Source organism: Lathyrus oleraceus, chromosome 7 (assembly GCF_024323335.1).
Source record: "Lathyrus oleraceus cultivar Zhongwan6 chromosome 7, CAAS_Psat_ZW6_1.0, whole genome shotgun sequence".
Lineage (NCBI taxonomy): Eukaryota > Viridiplantae > Streptophyta > Magnoliopsida > Fabales > Fabaceae > Lathyrus > Lathyrus oleraceus.
In genome coordinates this window covers 273,900,018-273,917,612 of record NC_066585.1, presented here as the reverse complement: position 1 = coordinate 273,917,612, position 17,595 = coordinate 273,900,018, and the positions used below count along the sequence as shown (strand labels likewise).

At 36.0% G+C, this 17,595-nt stretch overlaps 1 protein-coding gene across 2 annotated transcripts in view; it reads left to right on the top strand.

Annotated features, from left to right (window-relative positions):
- Window positions 1-1,798: 1,798 nt before the first annotated feature.
- LOC127108172 (uncharacterized) overlaps window positions 1,799-17,595 on the top strand; it is a 36,230-nt gene continuing 20,433 nt past the window's right edge. Inside the window, exons 1-18 of one of the 2 annotated variants that reach the window (XM_051045597.1) lie at window positions 1,799-2,074; window positions 2,154-2,327; window positions 2,651-2,746; window positions 8,381-8,450; window positions 8,585-8,715; window positions 9,138-9,278; window positions 9,367-9,524; window positions 10,303-10,471; window positions 10,564-10,662; window positions 10,822-10,899; window positions 10,977-11,036; window positions 11,141-11,298; window positions 11,446-11,647; window positions 12,286-12,405; window positions 13,133-13,221; window positions 13,344-13,448; window positions 13,656-13,754; window positions 14,285-14,373. In XM_051045597.1, coding sequence (XP_050901554.1) covers window positions 1,967-2,074; window positions 2,154-2,327; window positions 2,651-2,746; window positions 8,381-8,450; window positions 8,585-8,715; window positions 9,138-9,278; window positions 9,367-9,524; window positions 10,303-10,471; window positions 10,564-10,662; window positions 10,822-10,899; window positions 10,977-11,036; window positions 11,141-11,298; window positions 11,446-11,647; window positions 12,286-12,405; window positions 13,133-13,221; window positions 13,344-13,448; window positions 13,656-13,754; window positions 14,285-14,373 — 2,146 coding nt within the window. In that variant the 5' untranslated portion in view covers window positions 1,799-1,966. Of the gene's footprint in view, window positions 2,075-2,153; window positions 2,328-2,650; window positions 2,747-8,380; window positions 8,451-8,584; window positions 8,716-9,137; window positions 9,279-9,366; window positions 9,525-10,302; window positions 10,472-10,563; window positions 10,663-10,821; window positions 10,900-10,970; window positions 11,037-11,140; window positions 11,299-11,445; window positions 11,648-12,285; window positions 12,406-13,132; window positions 13,222-13,343; window positions 13,449-13,655; window positions 13,755-14,284; window positions 14,374-17,595 lie in introns of both variants that reach the window. The other variant, XM_051045596.1, reaches the window with a different exon arrangement.

The window sequence follows — 17,595 nt, the reverse complement described above, 5'->3', positions numbered from 1 at the left end:
CAAAGCATAAGGATATACACAAAAGTATTTGATGACCTTGATGTTATGCAAATGATACAAATGATAAAGGATCTTAGGGGTGAAAATTAGGGTATTACAACCACTCCAGAGGCATCGGTAGGTTGACCATACGTCGACCTCAAACTGGATTTTCACCTAAGAGAGGGAAGGAGAACTGGCCTTTGGTCGGGAACGTCCATAGAGACGTCCAATAGACTTCCAGGGAAGACCTCATATGTTTGTATGGAATCCTAAGCCCGCACTCGAGATCATGCAAACATACCTCAAACAGGTAAATATATTTCATAAGAAATGTACACACATCTATTTCTCTACTACAAGTATTCTTTACACATAAAATATGAACAAAAAAAGGAGAGGGACGCTACCCTAATAGGGATACAACCTTCTTATCCTTCAACATATATTATGGGCGAATCCTCTCCCTCGAAATACATAGAGGTTGGTGAAAATGATCCAATTGCTACAAAGCATTCTCAAAAGATTGTGAAACAAACCCAAGGCTGGCGGTCATACAATCAGTTAAAGATTGAGCCAAAGAAGCATTCTCAATATGCAAAGCTTATAGTTCTCTTTGAGCCACAAAAGGAGACAAATAACTCCTTATCCTTTATTAAATCTGCACACAATCGTTACTAAAATAAATACATTATAAGTAATCAAGATAGAGGCGAAGAGGTCAAGGGCTTTCCAGAATTACAAAAAACCATCTTCCTTTCCTCATGGGTACGAGCATCCATTAGCAAACAATATCGACGAGGCATTTCATGTGTTTCTAAGAAGTTTTATCTGGAGGAGTAACGCCCCCCCGAGATAACCCAAATCTTTGACAAAATTTGTCAGCCGCTTCTTTAGATACAACTTTTCTTGAGAAACGCCATCCCCTTTATAAACGTACAACCCATTTCCATTAGAAAATGACCCATCGTTATAGTACTTGGGAAACAATTCAGCTCATCTACTCTTGCTCAATCTCCGACAATGTACACCGTCGCATGAGCCTTTGGGCGTGCGGGGTCACTAAGAAGAATCAGTTTTCAAAGCGTTGTAAACCTTTTGAAAAAGCCCCGAAACCATAGTCAATCGACACTAGGGAAACCAAACCACAACCCCACGCCTGACTCACAAGGCCACAATGAACTCTTAAAAGATGAAAGAAAAGCGTCAGTGAAGGCTTCCCATTCAAGTATTCACACAAATACTGGAAGACTTTCAGATACACATAACTCTCAAGATGAAGTTGCGAAGGAATCACTATCAAATGGTTAAGAACTTTCATCTCAAAGACATTTAAAAATAGTCAAAGACCCAAGATCGAGAAAATGCATTCACAAAAAGGTATGACACAATCACCATATTCACTACATATTCTGTGATTTTTACCAGGGATCAAAACACCCCAATCTGAAGATGGACAAACATCAAGAAAGACTCCATCAAGATTACCCTCACGGGTGAAGACAAAAACAATTGAAGAAAACGAAATATCTTCCTTCGATTTTTAGTCATAATGTATACTATTTTCTTCGGACGTAGAAAGCGAAATATCAAAATAAAGAAGTTAACAACGAACTATGTTGACTTTTTAAAATGATTTATAGTACAAAAGCAATTCAAAAATAAAATTTCTTATTCATGTATCTTATTTTCTTTTATTGAACTATTTTAAAGTTTCTCCTTCTACAAAATCATTTCAAAAATAAAATTTCGCCACCTTTAACAAATCACCAAGTAATTTTTGAGAAGTAAAAAAATAAAATGTCTTGGCAAGACTCATTGTTTCACAAGTTAGAAGCAGAATCCACGCAGTCCATAGGGACACCACTAGAGAAAGCGCGAAAAAGAGAACAATCAAATAAAAAGATTAAACTAAACCCTTCCATTTTCTGGGTTTTTTTAGCGCTAGGGTTTTGCATTCAATTCGTTCTCGTTCTCTCCTCCAACAATGGCCGATACAAGCTCGGTAGACGTGTCTCTGTGGTGGGACTCATTCACTCTCCTCTTCACGGAGCTTGAAAATTCCTCCCTCTCCTCGGATCTCTCACTGAATTTGGTAAACTTTCACACATTTCTACGTTTCTTCACTCGCAGCTCAATTTGTGCATTTACTCGATTCCTTTTGCTGCTTTTAGGCAAAGAAGTTGAAGGATAATCATGTCTGGTTCTTGAATGCACTTTCTTCCTTCAAACCGCCGAATCAGAAGTCCAAGGAAGCTCTGAATTCAAAGAAGCTGAAAATTGGATCTCAGCAGCTTACTATTCAATCTCACTTGAAAGATAAAGCTCTGCAAATTAGCTCCTGTTTGGTTAGTTACTTCCTCGTCTTTGCTCGCGAATGTTGTAGCCTTAACTGATCATTACTGTATTATTATCAATATCGTTGTTATCTATATGTTTGGGATCCAGAATTGAGTTAATTTCTGAAAGAAAATTCAAACTATGTTTTGACATTGAATTTTGAAAAGTCATCCCTCGATTGGAAGTGATATTGTCAGTATTCAATGAACATTTTTGTTTTTAGACTTCTTTATTATGGGTTAGGGAATATCAACTGTTAATGTTAATTTGTCATGGGAATTCTGCTGATGGTTTTATGGATGTTATCTATTGCTTTTCATGTTTATTTCAGCTACTAGACGAGGTTCAATCGTACATAGTTGTTGAAAGGTTCATTGAACATAACGGTGCGGCTGCTGATTCCACGTTTCCAGAGTTTCTCCACACCGTAAGTATTTCAGTCCATCTTGCCATTCATTTATATAACATTGCAGCCGTGTTCTGCTTTATTGTTTATACAAAGTTTATACAATGCTCATATACTTTGTTACTCTGTTTCAAAGGATTTGTCTGATCTCATATGCTATCACCTGGCATAATTCAAATAAAATGACTAAAGTGAGTTATGTGAAGTCTTCCAAATTTTATTTATAGATTCTTATTACATGTTTATTGTTTGAGACTTTAGAGTAGTGGTTGGGAGTTTGGAGATTTGACATAATATTTTGAATGGCTGACAGTTATATGAACAGTCCCAACTAACATTTAATTAGTTACCTATGGCCTCAACTAACATTCAGTTAGTTGAAACAGATTGTAACAAACCCAGAACTATCAAAACTGAATCTATAACACTTTTGACAGCTCTTCACTCAGCCTAATCTAGAAGCTTATATTCCCTAGCTAGTTTATATAAGAGAATGATCCTAGCATTGATTCATTTCATTCAAAACAGAATTGAATTCGACCCAAGTTCATAGAATCCTCTCAAAGATTCTCTCCGTGAAAAATATAAACTCAGTAGTGTAAGATGTGAGAGAATTGAGAGGAAAGTACTTCATTCCACCAAAGCTGATTCTGTTACAGCAGAGGTTAGGAACTTATATTGCTAGCCTAAACTTGCACACTTAGTTTCCTTGACCTACACTCAGTCATAACTAACTTTTTGTTAAATATGCTGATGTGGCAGGAGAAGGGAGAAGAAGCTTCTACAGAAAGTTAATAGAAAGAAGCTACTAGAATAGCTAGAGATATACACATCACCCCTCCCTGATTGGAAAATGTTTCATTACTTCGAAAAACAGTTATTGCAAAAACTGATTTTGTTACAGTAGAGTTTCAGAACTTATATAGCTAGCTTAAACCTGCAACCTGAGTTGCCTTACCCTACATTCATTCATAGCTAGTCTAGAGCTATATATGTATCTCACACAAGTAGTTTATAAATTCTAATAATGGCGTATAATTGTGCATACCATATTTCATGGTACATATTTGGGCTTTTGTAGAAGATCTAATGCCACACGTGTTCCATAAGTTCCATGTATATGCATTTGTTTCCCATATTAGTGGTTGAAATTCACCATTTAAAGGTGAACAAGTGGGATGTCGCGGGTTCGAACCCGCGCCCTTTGCATCTGATGTCCACACACAACTACCAACGGAATTGGCTTAAAGCGACTTTTCCATTTTAATCTCACTACAAGAGCTCTCTGTTAGATATGAGCTTTAATTAAGATAGTAATAATAATGAGTCTTGTTAATTAATATTATTAGACAGTTTTATTATTAATAGGCAGTAGTTTATTTATTAGTAGGCATTTTTTATTAAAAATAACTGTCATATGTAACTGTTAGAATACGAACTAATTAATTTGGAGAATGCTTGACAATAAAAATAAAAATAAATTAGGAGAATGAAGTGTTGTCTATAAATAGGGGGGGGGGGGGGTTGGGTGATTGAGAGAGAGAATATTGATTAGTTAAGTGGATGCTTGATCTCAGAATTTGGGTTGGGCCTAACTCATTCCTACAAAAACGGCTTGTAAGGTGAGGATTGCCCCCACTTATAAACACAATACATGCCATATCTCTTAGCAATGTGAGACTAAATCCACCTCTCCAAAGCCAGCACAATGAAGGTGTTAGGGACTGCAATGAGATAAGCTAAAGTGTCGTAATTAAGGCGACTAGGGGCGGACCGCAATTAAGACGGAAAGTCCAAGACACCTCACACTTGGAACTTAATGAGCCCAAAACGTGGATGATGCAGGAAGCTCAACAATGGATCTAGAATAGACTCTGATACCATCTCAAAATTTGGGTTGGACCTAACTCATCTCTACAAAACCGACTTATAAGGTGAGAATGCCCCCACTTATAAACACAACACATGCCATATCTCTTAGCAATGTGGGACTAAATCCACCACTTCAAAACCAACACAATGAAGGTATTAGGGGCTGCAATGAGGCAAGGCAAAGTGTCGCAATTAAGGCGACTAGGGGAGGACCGCAATTAAGGCGGAAAGTCTAACACTTGAAAAAAAATTAATTAGGAGAATGAAGTGTTGTCTATAACTAGAGAAGAGAGAGAGAGAGAGGGGGGGGGGGTTGTGATTGAGAGAGAGAATATCTTGGAATTGGATTGAAAATGGGCTATTTTGACATTTGGGATGTGCAGAGCCTCGAAGTTTTTGCGATATTATTTTGTAGTCAAAGGAATTTCCCCTATTTACTTTTTTATATCAATTGGTTTCTATCAACTGGTATCAGAACATTTATGATCCGGGAGAGGAAATAAAAAAAACCAGAGAACAAAATGGAATTGTCATTAAGAATGGAAGGAATACTTAACGTTGTTGGTGAAGTGTTGAAAGAAATTAGAGATTGGAGAAGAGAACTCAAAGAGTTACAACTAGAAATACTAATCTTTGAAGGAAGGGATGTTGCTGAATGGGTGATCAAGGCTGAGAAATATTTTGATGCAAGAGGTGTATGTAAAGAAGATCAAATACCAAAAGTTGCACATTGGATTGAGAGGGGGGGTGTGATTGAGAGAGAGAATATCTTGGAATTGGATTGAAAATGGGCTATTTTGACATTTGGGATGTGCAGAGCCTCGAAGTTTTTGCGATATTATTTTGTAGTCAAAGGAATTTCCCCTATTTACTTTTTTATATCAATTGGTTTCTATCAACTGGTATCAGAACATTTATGATCCGGGAGAGGAAATAAAAAAAACCAGAGAACAAAATGGAATTGTCATCAAGAATGGAAGGAATACTTAACGTTGTTGGTGAAGTGTTGAAAGAAATTAGAGATTGGAGAAGAGAACTCAAAGATTTACAACTAGAAATACTAATCTTTGAAGGAAGGGATGTTGCTGAATGGGTGATCAAGGCTGAGAAATATTTTGATGCAAGAGGTGTATGTAAAGAAGATCAAATACCAAAAGTTGCACATTGGATGAGTAGTTGAGTCGTCACATGGTACCAATTATGGGTTTCGGCCAATCCAATTACCGCTTGGGGAAATTTTACAGAGGCAATTCTCAAGCAATTTGGGCCTGAAACTAATTTAGTAGAGTGATTGAGAGAGAGAATATCGATTAGTTAAGTGAATGCTTGATCTCAGAATTTGGGTTGGGCCTAATTCATTCCTACAAAACCGACTTGTAAGGTGAGGATTGTCCCCAATTATAAACACAACACAAGGCATATCTCTTAGCAATGTGAGACTAAATCAACCCCTTCAAAACCAACACAATGAAGGTGTTAGGGGCTGCAATGATGCAAGCTAAAGTGTTGCAATTAAGGTGATTAGGGGCGGACCGCAATTAAGGCGGAAAGTCCAACACCCCCTCACGCTTGGGCCTCAATGAGCCCAAAGCATGGACGATGCGGGAAGCCCAACAATGGATCTAGGATAGGCTATAATACCATCTTAGAATTTGAGTTAGGCCTAAATCAGCCCTACAAAATCAACTTGTAAGGTGAGGATTGTTCCCATGTATAAACACAACACAAGCCATATCTCTTAGCAATGTGGGACTAAATTTACCCTTTCAAAGCCAACATAATGAAGGTATTAGGGGCTGCAATGAGGCAAACCATAGTGTCACAATTAAGGTGACTAGGGGAGGACAACAATTAAGGCGGAAAGTCCAACACTTGGCAAAAAAAAATTAATTAGGAGAATGAAGTGTTGTCTATAACTAGAGAAGAGAGAGAAAGGGGGGAGGGTGTGTATGATTGAGAGAGAGAATATCTTGGAATTGGATTGAAAATGGGCTATTTTGGCATTTGGGATGTGCAGAGCCTCGAAGTTTTGTGATATTATTTCGTAATCAAAGGAATTTCCCCTATTTATTTTTTTATATCAGTTGGTTTCTGAACATTTATGATCCAGGAGAGGAAATAAAAAAAACCAGAGAACAAAATGGAATTGTCATCAAGAATGGAAGGAATACTTAACCTTGTTGGTGAAGTGTTCAAAGAAATTAGAGATTGGAGAAGAGAACTTAAAGAGTTACAACTAGAAATACTAATCTTTGAAGGAAGGGATGTTGCTGAATGGATGATCAAGGCTGAGAAATATTTTGACGCAGGAGGTGTATGTAAAGAAGAAGATCAAATACCAAGAGTTGCGCATTGGATGAGTAGTTGAGTCGTCACATGGTACCAATTATGGGTTTCGGCCAATCCAATTGCCGCTTGGGGAAATTTTACAGAGGCAATTCTCAAGCAATTTCGGCCCGAAATTGATTCAGTAGAGAATCAAGAACCAAAATTGATTGTGAAATCAAGGAAAATATCAAGAAATTAGAATATTCATGGTAAAAAAAAGGAGCAAAGAAGAGAACCCTAATAAAGAAGGAGGCCGTGAGTTTGGTGTTTCAGATCGTTCAAAGATAAAAGCAAAAATGGAGAAAACTGAGCGAGAAGAGGAAATTGGAGGCACGCAACAAAGTACAATCAAGAAAACAAAATTGTTCGTGAAAGAACCACCACCCAAGGTGAATCTAACCGCTAGAGAGGAAGGGTCAGTGGCCGAGAAGAGTAAAGGATTTTCTTACATGTCGGCTGTATTTCCACCAACGAAACTGATAGACTAGAGTGTTGTTGTCTGCAGCACAACGACTACAAAGAGATTCACCGCATTCTCCAACCTACAGAGGAAGGCCAACAAATGCCAATGCAATAATCTCAAAATGCTTGGTGAATTGTCCTCCTAAGTGTGAGCCCAACAAATGCCACTGCAATAATCTCAAAAGGCTTGGTGAATTGTCCTCCCAAGTGTGGGACCCAAGGGGTGGTATTGGGTTGAAGGATGCCGATACAATAGTTTTGTAATTATTGCTTTCAATTTTATTCTCTAGTAATCACCCCGGGGACAAGGTGATAGTTTAGGGGGAGTATTGTTAGATATAAGCCTTAATTAAGATAGTAATAATAATAAGTCTTGTTAATTAATATTATTAGACAGTTTTATTACCGGGCAGTAGTTTATTTACTAGTAGGCAGTTTTTATTAAAAATAACTGTCATATGTAGCTGCACTACAATTATAATAAGAATTAATTAATTAGGAGAATGAAAGTGTTATCTATAAATAAAGGGGGTGATTGAGAGAGAAGATATCTTGGAATTGGATTGGAAAGAGGCCATTTTAATGCAGACCCTCGAAGTTCTACGATATTATTTTGTAATCAAAGGGATTTTCCCTATTTACTTTTCTATATCAGTTGGTTTCTATCACTCTCTCTACACGCACACATATAGAACTTCTTGTCATCGTGTTCTCTCAGTTTGAAACCTCTATGGCTCTTCCTCTTTACGTATTTTATCTTTAATGTTATTAATATTAATCATGTTGTTTCTCTATATTGCCTTTTTTGCATATATGAGGGTTTATAATATGTTGGTATTTAAGCTACTTCCAAACTCAGTAAGTTTTTGTTTGAGAGATATTTCACGTGGATTTTTTTTTGCTAAAAGAGTAGTGCTGAATTGCCGACAGTTTTACCAGTGTGACATGCTTTTAATATCCTGTTTCTGACATGTTTTCTATCTTGTTATGAAGATATTAATTCAATATTACAAGGAGCGGCAGTGTTTGTTGAAGTGCATCAGGTGGATTCTCATGCGTGCTAGTAAGTGTCATGTCGTTTTCATGTCTATGTGGTACTTGCTCTGCCAATTTTTTGTATGGAAGACAGCTACTAGTCTACTTTGTCTTGGTTGAATTTTCTTGCTAGTATTACTTAGAACTTGACATTTCATGCAGTATACATTGGTCCTGTGTCTGAAAACAATTATGTGAAGGAGGAGGCAAAAGAGCTATTTCATGATGGACTGGAAAGTAAATTAGTATCTTTCTTGGAGGGTCTTTTATCCTGCAGTTACCCTGAGCAAATGGTATGTTCAGTCTCCATGCACCATCAAATAGCTTATATATATGCAGCCTTTTCAATCTATGCATATGCCGTATAAGACGGGTAGTTAACTTGTGTCCAACATGTGATCATCAAATAGCTTATATATATATATATGCAGCCTTTTCAATCTAGGCATATGTTGCAAAATTTATAGCCAAGTGCTATTGTATAGGATTGTCTTGCCACTCCTTTACATGTTCTTGAATCTTGATTAGAATGCTGTGTCTCCGAGCTATGGATGTTGTACCAGTAGATTAACTTGTGCAACATGTGAAACACTTAAAATTGGGAACTTTTTTTGGGGATTTACTTTGTTTTTGATTGGTATGTTCATAATATGAGTTGTAAATGAAAATTTTATTGCTCAATGACTCCATTTACTGAACTGTGGAATGCTTGAAGGATGTTGATCTGTTTACTCTATGGGCCGAGGAGACTCTAATTGAAGACAATTTGGTTTTAGACATTCTTTTTCTAGCCTATTATGACCCATTTTGTACGTGTGGTAGTGGGATATGGAAGAAGTTTGGTTCTATTTACAAGGTATGTTAATATATTTCTACTTATACTTGGTTTGTTTTGTGATATTTTCATAAGTCAAATCCTTGTTCAAGATTATCTTTTGATTCAGGGGATCTTAGCTGGTGAATATAACTTAGGAAAGCTGTCAATTACTTCTGAAGCACAGCAGTTGTCTTATTATGTCAAAGTTCAGCTGCTGCTTATTTTAATAGAAACCCTAAACTTGGAGAATCTTCTTCAAATGGTTCATGACGAAACACCTTACAGGTTAGACTAGTCTCTGTTTACATCTGTTGAAGTACGAGAGAAAGAGAGACATTAAGGTAAACCGTGTGACTGAATAGCACTACGGAAGTTCTATTATATAGGGAATTACACAGTAAATTGTATTAATTACATAAGGTATATACTACAATATATTTAAGGAATATGCTACAGAATATTCTATTCTAAATATATACAAATATCAACAACATCATAAACAGTACTTATGAGGAAAGTACATTTTGGTTAAACCAATTATATACTAAAAGTTGCAATGCCATAATATGAAGCCTCATTTCTGATGAACTTACTAAATGCTGAGCTGAATGCGGTGTGCCATATTTTGTCTTGAACGTACAATAAATTCCACTCTCTCTTAAAGTATCTTCTAGTTGAGGAAGCAAACACAGGGAAGATGTTCAATCCTGAATCTCACAGTAATTAGTTCATTTTCCATATTTTTCAATTGGGAACTTGGGAAGAAAATGCATATTTTGTCCTGTTCTGTTTTTCACTGTAATACATCAAACCCCCTCCTTGAAGTCATTGCTAGAGTTCTTTGATTTTATCTATAATTTAGTATTTTAATTAATTTTACTTGCTAGCCTTTGATATTCATCAGCTAGAACTGTGGATTTTAAGCCTAAGTCTTAGTTCCTAGTGATGTTTCTGTGGTCTTCTTATTAAAGTAGTCCAGTAGGCTTGCAAAATCTGTGTATTTTATGGTTGTTTTTCTAATTAATATTATTTTTTTTGTTGCAAAATCTGTTTGGATTTCCAGGAAAGGTGCATCTACTTTCTCCTTTACTGATGTGCAAGAGATGGATACACTAGTTTCTACTTTCAGTGCTTTTGAAATGAATGAAGCTGGTCCTCTAGTTCTAGCATGGGCAGTGTTTCTTTATCTACTCTCTACACTCCCGGGAAAAGATGAGAACAATGAGCTCATGGTATGTGGTTAAGTTATATTTGAAATTTTTATTTACTACTCCAGCATTTGTGCATATAACAATTTTGACCCTTTTATTTTCTCTGTATCCAGGAGATTGATCACATTGGTTATGTTCGTCAAGCCTTTGAGGCAGGATCATTACACTATTGTCTTGAAATTCTTCAGTGCGACATTTTGAAGGATTATGATGTGAGTCGTTCTTCCTGTGTAGCATAAGTTGTTATAATGGATGATATTTTTTATTTTTGTTAAACCTTGACTGTGGCCTCTTTTCTCTGTGATGAAACATTCTCTTTATACTATACTAAGTTGTGCTTATGGGTTTATGCTTTTTCAATGTCCATTCAGGGCCCAGTTTCCGGTTACCGCAGTGTTCTGAGGACATTCATATCTGCATTTATTGCATCTTATGAGATCAACCTTCAGGTATGGTTGTAAAATCTGTAGTTAGCTTCAAGGATTTTTTTCACTTTCTCATTTGGTCTACTTCAACAAAGGTACAGCCTGAGGACGGTAACTCTGCTTTGATACTGGATATTATCTGCAAGATTTATCGTGGAGAGGTTTGGATATATAATCATAGCCCTTCAGTTCATTCATTGCTCCAGTATCACAATATCTGCTGGTGATCATTTATTGATGAACGATTCTGCTCATATAATTTCAGGAATCTCTGTGTATTCAGTTTTGGGACAAGGGAAGTTTTATTGATGGTCCAATTCGGTCTCTTCTTTGCAACATAGAGAGTGAGTTCCCTTTCAGGACAGTAGAACTTGTAAAACTCCTTTCATCCCTTTGTGAAGGAACTTGGCCTGCAGAATGTGTGTAAGTACACAAATTTCATGTTCCTTTTCCTGTTATCTCATATATTGGAATGAATATGACAATGCAATTGGTCTCTCAAATTTGAAGGAACATTTTTTTCTTCTTCAATCGTTGGTAGCCTTTTTTATGGGTGCAGTTTTTCAACAGGTATACCTTTCTAGATAGGTCTGTTGGTATATCTTCCTTGTTCGAGATCAGTAGTGATTTGCTAGCAGATGATGTCTCCCATATTCTTGAGGCACAACAGGCAGTGCAGGTTCCTGGAATTGAAGGCTTGTTTGTTCCATCTGGAACTCGTGGGCGTGTCTTGAAAGTTGTTGGAGAGAAAACTGCCCTTGTACGATGGGAGGTGAATTCTCCATATCTTGTTATTATGTTTTAATTTACTTTGAAGTGCCTACTGTAACTTGTGATGGTCTATAATCATAAATTTTCTTCACAACCAATTTTTGGTGGTTTGGAAATAAATTACTTCAATTTTTGTTTATAAAATGTTATTGCTTATTCTTGTATTACTTTGTCTCCTTTTTGCCATAGGTTTCGAATAGCCAGTGAACCTCTGAATCATGCTCATCACATCTAGTGGGGCTGGTTCTGAAAGTTCATAATAGAAAGATATCAGTTTTTATTTAATATTCTTTAGTTCTAAAAAAACCAATTCATTGCTGTTCACCTAAGCCTATTTTAGATATGCATTTTACATTTGGTTTCACCGAATTTACATGCTTGCCAATTCCAAAGTACCAAAATATTTGGAATTCTCTGTCAATTCATTGGTATCGGGTTTGCAATCTGAAATATTATTTTTTTGTGGTAATAAAATAAATGCTGGTGTTTTTGTTTTCTATTATTTTTAGTCGGCATTTGTAAATGCTGCTTGTGTTTTATACTCATTATGAATTTTAGTGTACTTTAGAGACTGTTTACATCTCATCAATATAATCTCAATTGCACAATTCCCTGCTGACAAAATTTTCATATTTCTAGTATTCCCCATCTGGAGTATATGTGTTACTCTTACACTTGGCCCAAGATATGTATCTGAATAACAAGGAGGAAGTTTTTTTCACTCTTGACCTGCTCAATAGATTGGTGTCCTTTAATACTGTAAGTTGGTTAGTTTCATTGGGCATTTATCTCCAATTTGATTCTTTCATGACTGATTTATGGATGCGTAATGAAAGCTTAAAAACAATACAGTATGATATTTCTCATTAATGGCATCGTGTGACGAGATTAAATGTGTTAAATAGCTTAAGTTAACGACAAGATCTGTGCAACAATTGTCTTGGAGTAATCTTTTTGTCTACCTAATGAATTTTATAATTGATTGTTTATTTTGACTTAATTGGACTTATACCTTTGTTGTTATTATTTGTTGGATCAGATTCAGGGCCTCTTTCAATGCCTCAGCTTTGTAATAAATTTATCAAATATTAGGAGAAAGTTAGAATGTTAATAATCCACATATTATTAGAAAAGTAACACAATGTTTTTTTTTGGTTCAAGATTAAGTCTTTCTTTTGAGTATCATGAGGCTCTAAACATTTATCAATAGTTTACTTTTATTACTGTCTGTTTTGGCGTGGGGACTATGATTCTGCTTCACTTTTCAGATATTCTGTTTTTCTAAGCCCTGATTTATGAGTCTCTTATGGTTCTTTGTCACTACTAGCTTGACTGAATCAAGCATGGACTCTGTTGAAACTTGAAGTTGCTTATACTAAAAAAGTATTTTCAAGAAGTGTAGTCTAAGCTTTATAAAACTCTTGTATTTTTATGTACCAAAACTTTGCCCCTTCTTTTTTCTCAGAGATTTACTTGCTCTTTGCAGGCTGTTTGTTTTGCGATGATGGACATTAGCAACTCCATGCAATTTCGTGCTATTGACCTGACAAATGAGCAGGTTGAAAAGAATGTCTGGTAAATTTTCATTTAGAATTTTTGTCCTTGATTAGTTGTATAATTTGTGTACATTTATCTTCACTTGTTTGTTTAGTATCTTTTGTATATTTTTTAGTGGTTTACTTTACTTTATCTTACAGGGTGGTTGAGATGATTTGCAATCTAGTAAAAAACCTGCCTCTGAATTCCCACGGTGCTGCGCTTATGTCAATGGGTGTTAAGATTTTGGGTGTCATGTTGATTTGGTAATTTAACTTACTCTTTTTAATGAAGTTAAACAATTTGTGCTAATCAAGTATTTGATCTGTATTTGTATCTCTTAAGTCTCAAGAGTTAAAAACTTGTATTTCGAAGGATTGTTTTAGGTTATCTCCATGTTGGATCTTCATTTGTTTGGGAATTGATTATGTTGTCAAGAAAAGGTTGACTAATTTTTTCCATTTCTTATCCAGTTCTCCATCTAATGTTACAGCAGTTGCTCTAAATGCAAATCTATTTGATATCACTTTGCAGACTGCTGTGTTCAGTGTAAGCAGTAATGACTTATCAAGGTAAAATCCTATTTTAAAATAGCATACATATATACAAATAGGCACTTTGTCATCTTCACGAAATTGGCTCTGCATTGTTGCCCATGTAAAAAGAAAGGGACGGTTATCAAATCAAGATTCAAAGCATTAATCAGAATGCCTATTTTCCAAATTGTGAATCGGATCTTATTATGAATCGGATCTTATTATGAATCATAGGATACACGGCCAATAAACATATGGCCCTTTTTAAGTAAATAGAAGTGGATTATGCAAAAACCATAAGTTGAGGGAGTTGTGATCCATTAGAATTAATTGATATACATGCTGCAAATGTGTCCATGACAATTTGTAGTGATTAGGTTCACTTTTGCTTTTAATTCGAGAATGACTCATGTATCATAAGATATTGTTAACCATGGGTTGTTTTAATCGTTCAGTCCTCTATTTTATGATGTCACATTTGCTTATGCATTTTTTTGGGTGGTCATGCACTACTGTATTTTATTTCATATAAAGTTACATCTCCCAGTCATTCTGTCTGTTTCCAGTGGGTCATGGTTGCTTTCTGGCAGACTGGCTAGAATGCTTTTAATTGACTGTGAGCAAAACAGCAATGACTACCCCTTGACAATATCAGGTATGGCTAACAATATCTTTCATGCATTCTTGTGCTTATCTTTGAATTTTTGTGTTGGTTTGATTCTAGTATTATTTTGTCTTCGGTCTTTTATTCGATACACTTGGATAGACAACATTGCAACTTAGGACACTCAATATATGGATGCTTGTTTTGAAAGATTTTGCAGTGTGAGTGCTGCAATAGACTTAGAATTCTGATTAGTTAGATTTTGCTTCAAACCTGTTCTGTTAGAATTTTAATCTGTAAGCTCTCTATAAATACCTGGTATAAGCACTACACGAATCCCAACAAATCATTTCTACCTGTTAAGTTTCAGATAGAAAGGGAGATACTGTTGAAAACTATAAAATTGAATTATCAACAATACTTTTATTTGATTGAACAATAGTAGGTGTGAAAACTGAATATTATATCTTTCGGCATGAATAATGTACAAGCGCTAGTCTCTTAATATAGAGTATTTAAACCTAATGAGCGCTATTAATGAACTAAGGGTCCGAATACAAGTTACTATAAAAAATGATAAAAATAACAAAAGTAAAATTTAATTATTTATAACACTCCCTCAAATTGGTGAATGAATATTTATTCTTTCCAGCTTAAAAACAATCATTTCAAAGTTATTGATATTCAGCCCTTTAAGTTAGAAAATCTGCAAGTTGCCTTGACAAGAGACACATGCAGTGCAATTAACACCAATATCTATTTTTTTTTAATGAAGTGTTTGTCATTTTCAATATGATTAATTCTATCATGTTGCACTAGATTATGAGCAATGCTAATAGCAAACTTATTATACCAATAAAATTTCATTGGTTTGTCACATTTTATCCTCAACTCTTCTAAGATCAATTTCAACTGTTAAGAAATGTGGTTGGGCCTAACTCAACCCTACAAAACCGGTTGGTAGAGTGAGGATTGTCCCCACTTATAAACACATGTTCAGGCCATATATTGTCCGATGTGGGACTCTTAACACCCCCCCTCACGCCCAGGACTGGACATCTGGAGCGTGAAAATAAATGGTGGGTGGCCCGATAGCGGAAACCATAGTAGGTGGCCCACCGGATCTTAAACGAGACTCTGATACCATGTTGAAATACAAGAGACTAAGAGACACAATTTATTCAAATGTCTCTTAGTCTCTTGTATTTCAACATCAACCATAATAATTAGCTTATCCCTGATGATATCGCCATGAACTTTACTACCCAGTGTTCCTTTCAATTATTGCACAATTCAGAGCATAACTTGTAAATGAATCTCCGTTGATCAGTATATGAATTGGCTGATTAAGCTTTAAACAAGAGCAACATCAGGTCTAATATGTGATGAGTATTTAAGCTTTCTGACTAATCCTTGATACATTTCCTTATCAGCTGCAATACCTTCGCGTTCTTCAATTTTACACTTGTATCATTTGAATTTGAATTTCTTATATATATATATATATATATATATATATATATATATATATATATATATATATATATATATATATATATATATAAACCTCCTAACTAATCCCACTCATTCGGAAAAAGATATACTAGGTGTAGGCCTCCTAACCATCCCATTAATTAGGGGAAAGATAATACTAAAAATTAAAAAACAATAAAACTTTCAGAATTTGGGTTGGCCTATCTTATCCCTATAAAATAGGCTTGTAAGGTGAGGATTGTCTCCACTTATAAACACAACACATGCCATATCTCTAAGCAATATGAGACTAAATCCACCCCTTCAAAGCTAATACAACGAAGGTGTTAGGGGCTGCAATTAGGCAAACCAAAGTGCCGCAATTAAGGTGATTAAGGGCGGACCGCAATTAAGGTGGAAAGTCCAACACCCCCCTTACGCTTGAGCCTCAATGAGCCCGAAGCGTGGACGATGCGGGAAACCCTACAATGGATCTAGGATAGGCTCTGATACCATTTCAGAATTTGGGTTGATCTAACTCATCCCTACAAAACCGACTTGTAAGGTGAGGATTGCCCCCACTTATAAACACAACACAGACCATATCTCTAAGCAATGTGGGACTAAATCCACCCCTTCAAAGCTAACACAACAAAGATGTTAGGGGCTACGATTAGGCAAGCCAAGGTGCTGCAATTAAGGCGACTAGGGGTAGACCGTAATTAAGGCGGAAAGTTGAACAAAAACAATAAATACTAATAATAAAAATAATATTATATCTCAACACTCTCCCTCAAGGTGGTGCATATACATCATAAGCATCCATCTTGTCACATATGTAAGTAATCTGAGGTCTCCAAAGAGACTTTGTAAAGAGGTCAACAAGTTGATCCTTGGAATCAACAAAGGAGTTTTTGATGGTCCCAGTGGTAATCTTCTCTTTAAGAAAGTGATAATCGATTTCTATATGCTTTGTCCTCTCATAAAACACTGGATTGGAGGAGAGGTGCAAAGCTGACTGGTTATCACATACAAGTTCCATAAGGCCGACTTCACAAAACGGAAGTTCCTGAAGTAAATCCTTTAACCACAAGAGCTCACATGTGGTACGGACCATGACTCAATATCAACTTCTATACTTGATCAAGCAATAACTGTTTGCTTTTTACTCTTCCATGAGATCAAATTTCCACCAATAAAAATACAATAACCGGATGTAGAACGTCTATCACTTGCATCTTCTGCCCAATCAACATCTGAATATCCAATGATATCAGTGTTGCCTCTATCACAGTACTGATATAAGCTTTTTGTTTAAGCAAATAAACCAAAGTAACCCAGGTACAATCATCAATGAGCGTTATGAATCAACACACACTTGGTATATTTGGAACTGTTGATATTTGTAAATATAGTATTAAGAATATGTGTATATCAAATAGTCCCACATCGACTATATCATGTAATTAGTTATAATCTCTCTATATATAATAAAGTCTCCGTAGTGCTTTTCAAGACACACGGTTTATTCAACGGTCTCTTAGTCTCCTAATTCAACATGGTATCTAGAGCCTGCTAAGAGGCAATTCTTTCTTCGCCGTGCTTTACCCGGTTGACCCACTGTCTTCCGGTGATTTTTTTTTTTTGTGCAAACCGTGTCATCACTCCGGTTTGCCTCTCATTTTTCAAAATTCTCCGGTAACCTTCCAGCAAAAGCGCCTCTTCCGATCCAGCCGCTCCCCACTTTTCATCGGCAGAAACCTCCGCACGTGACAGCAACTCCGTCGGTCGATCCCGACA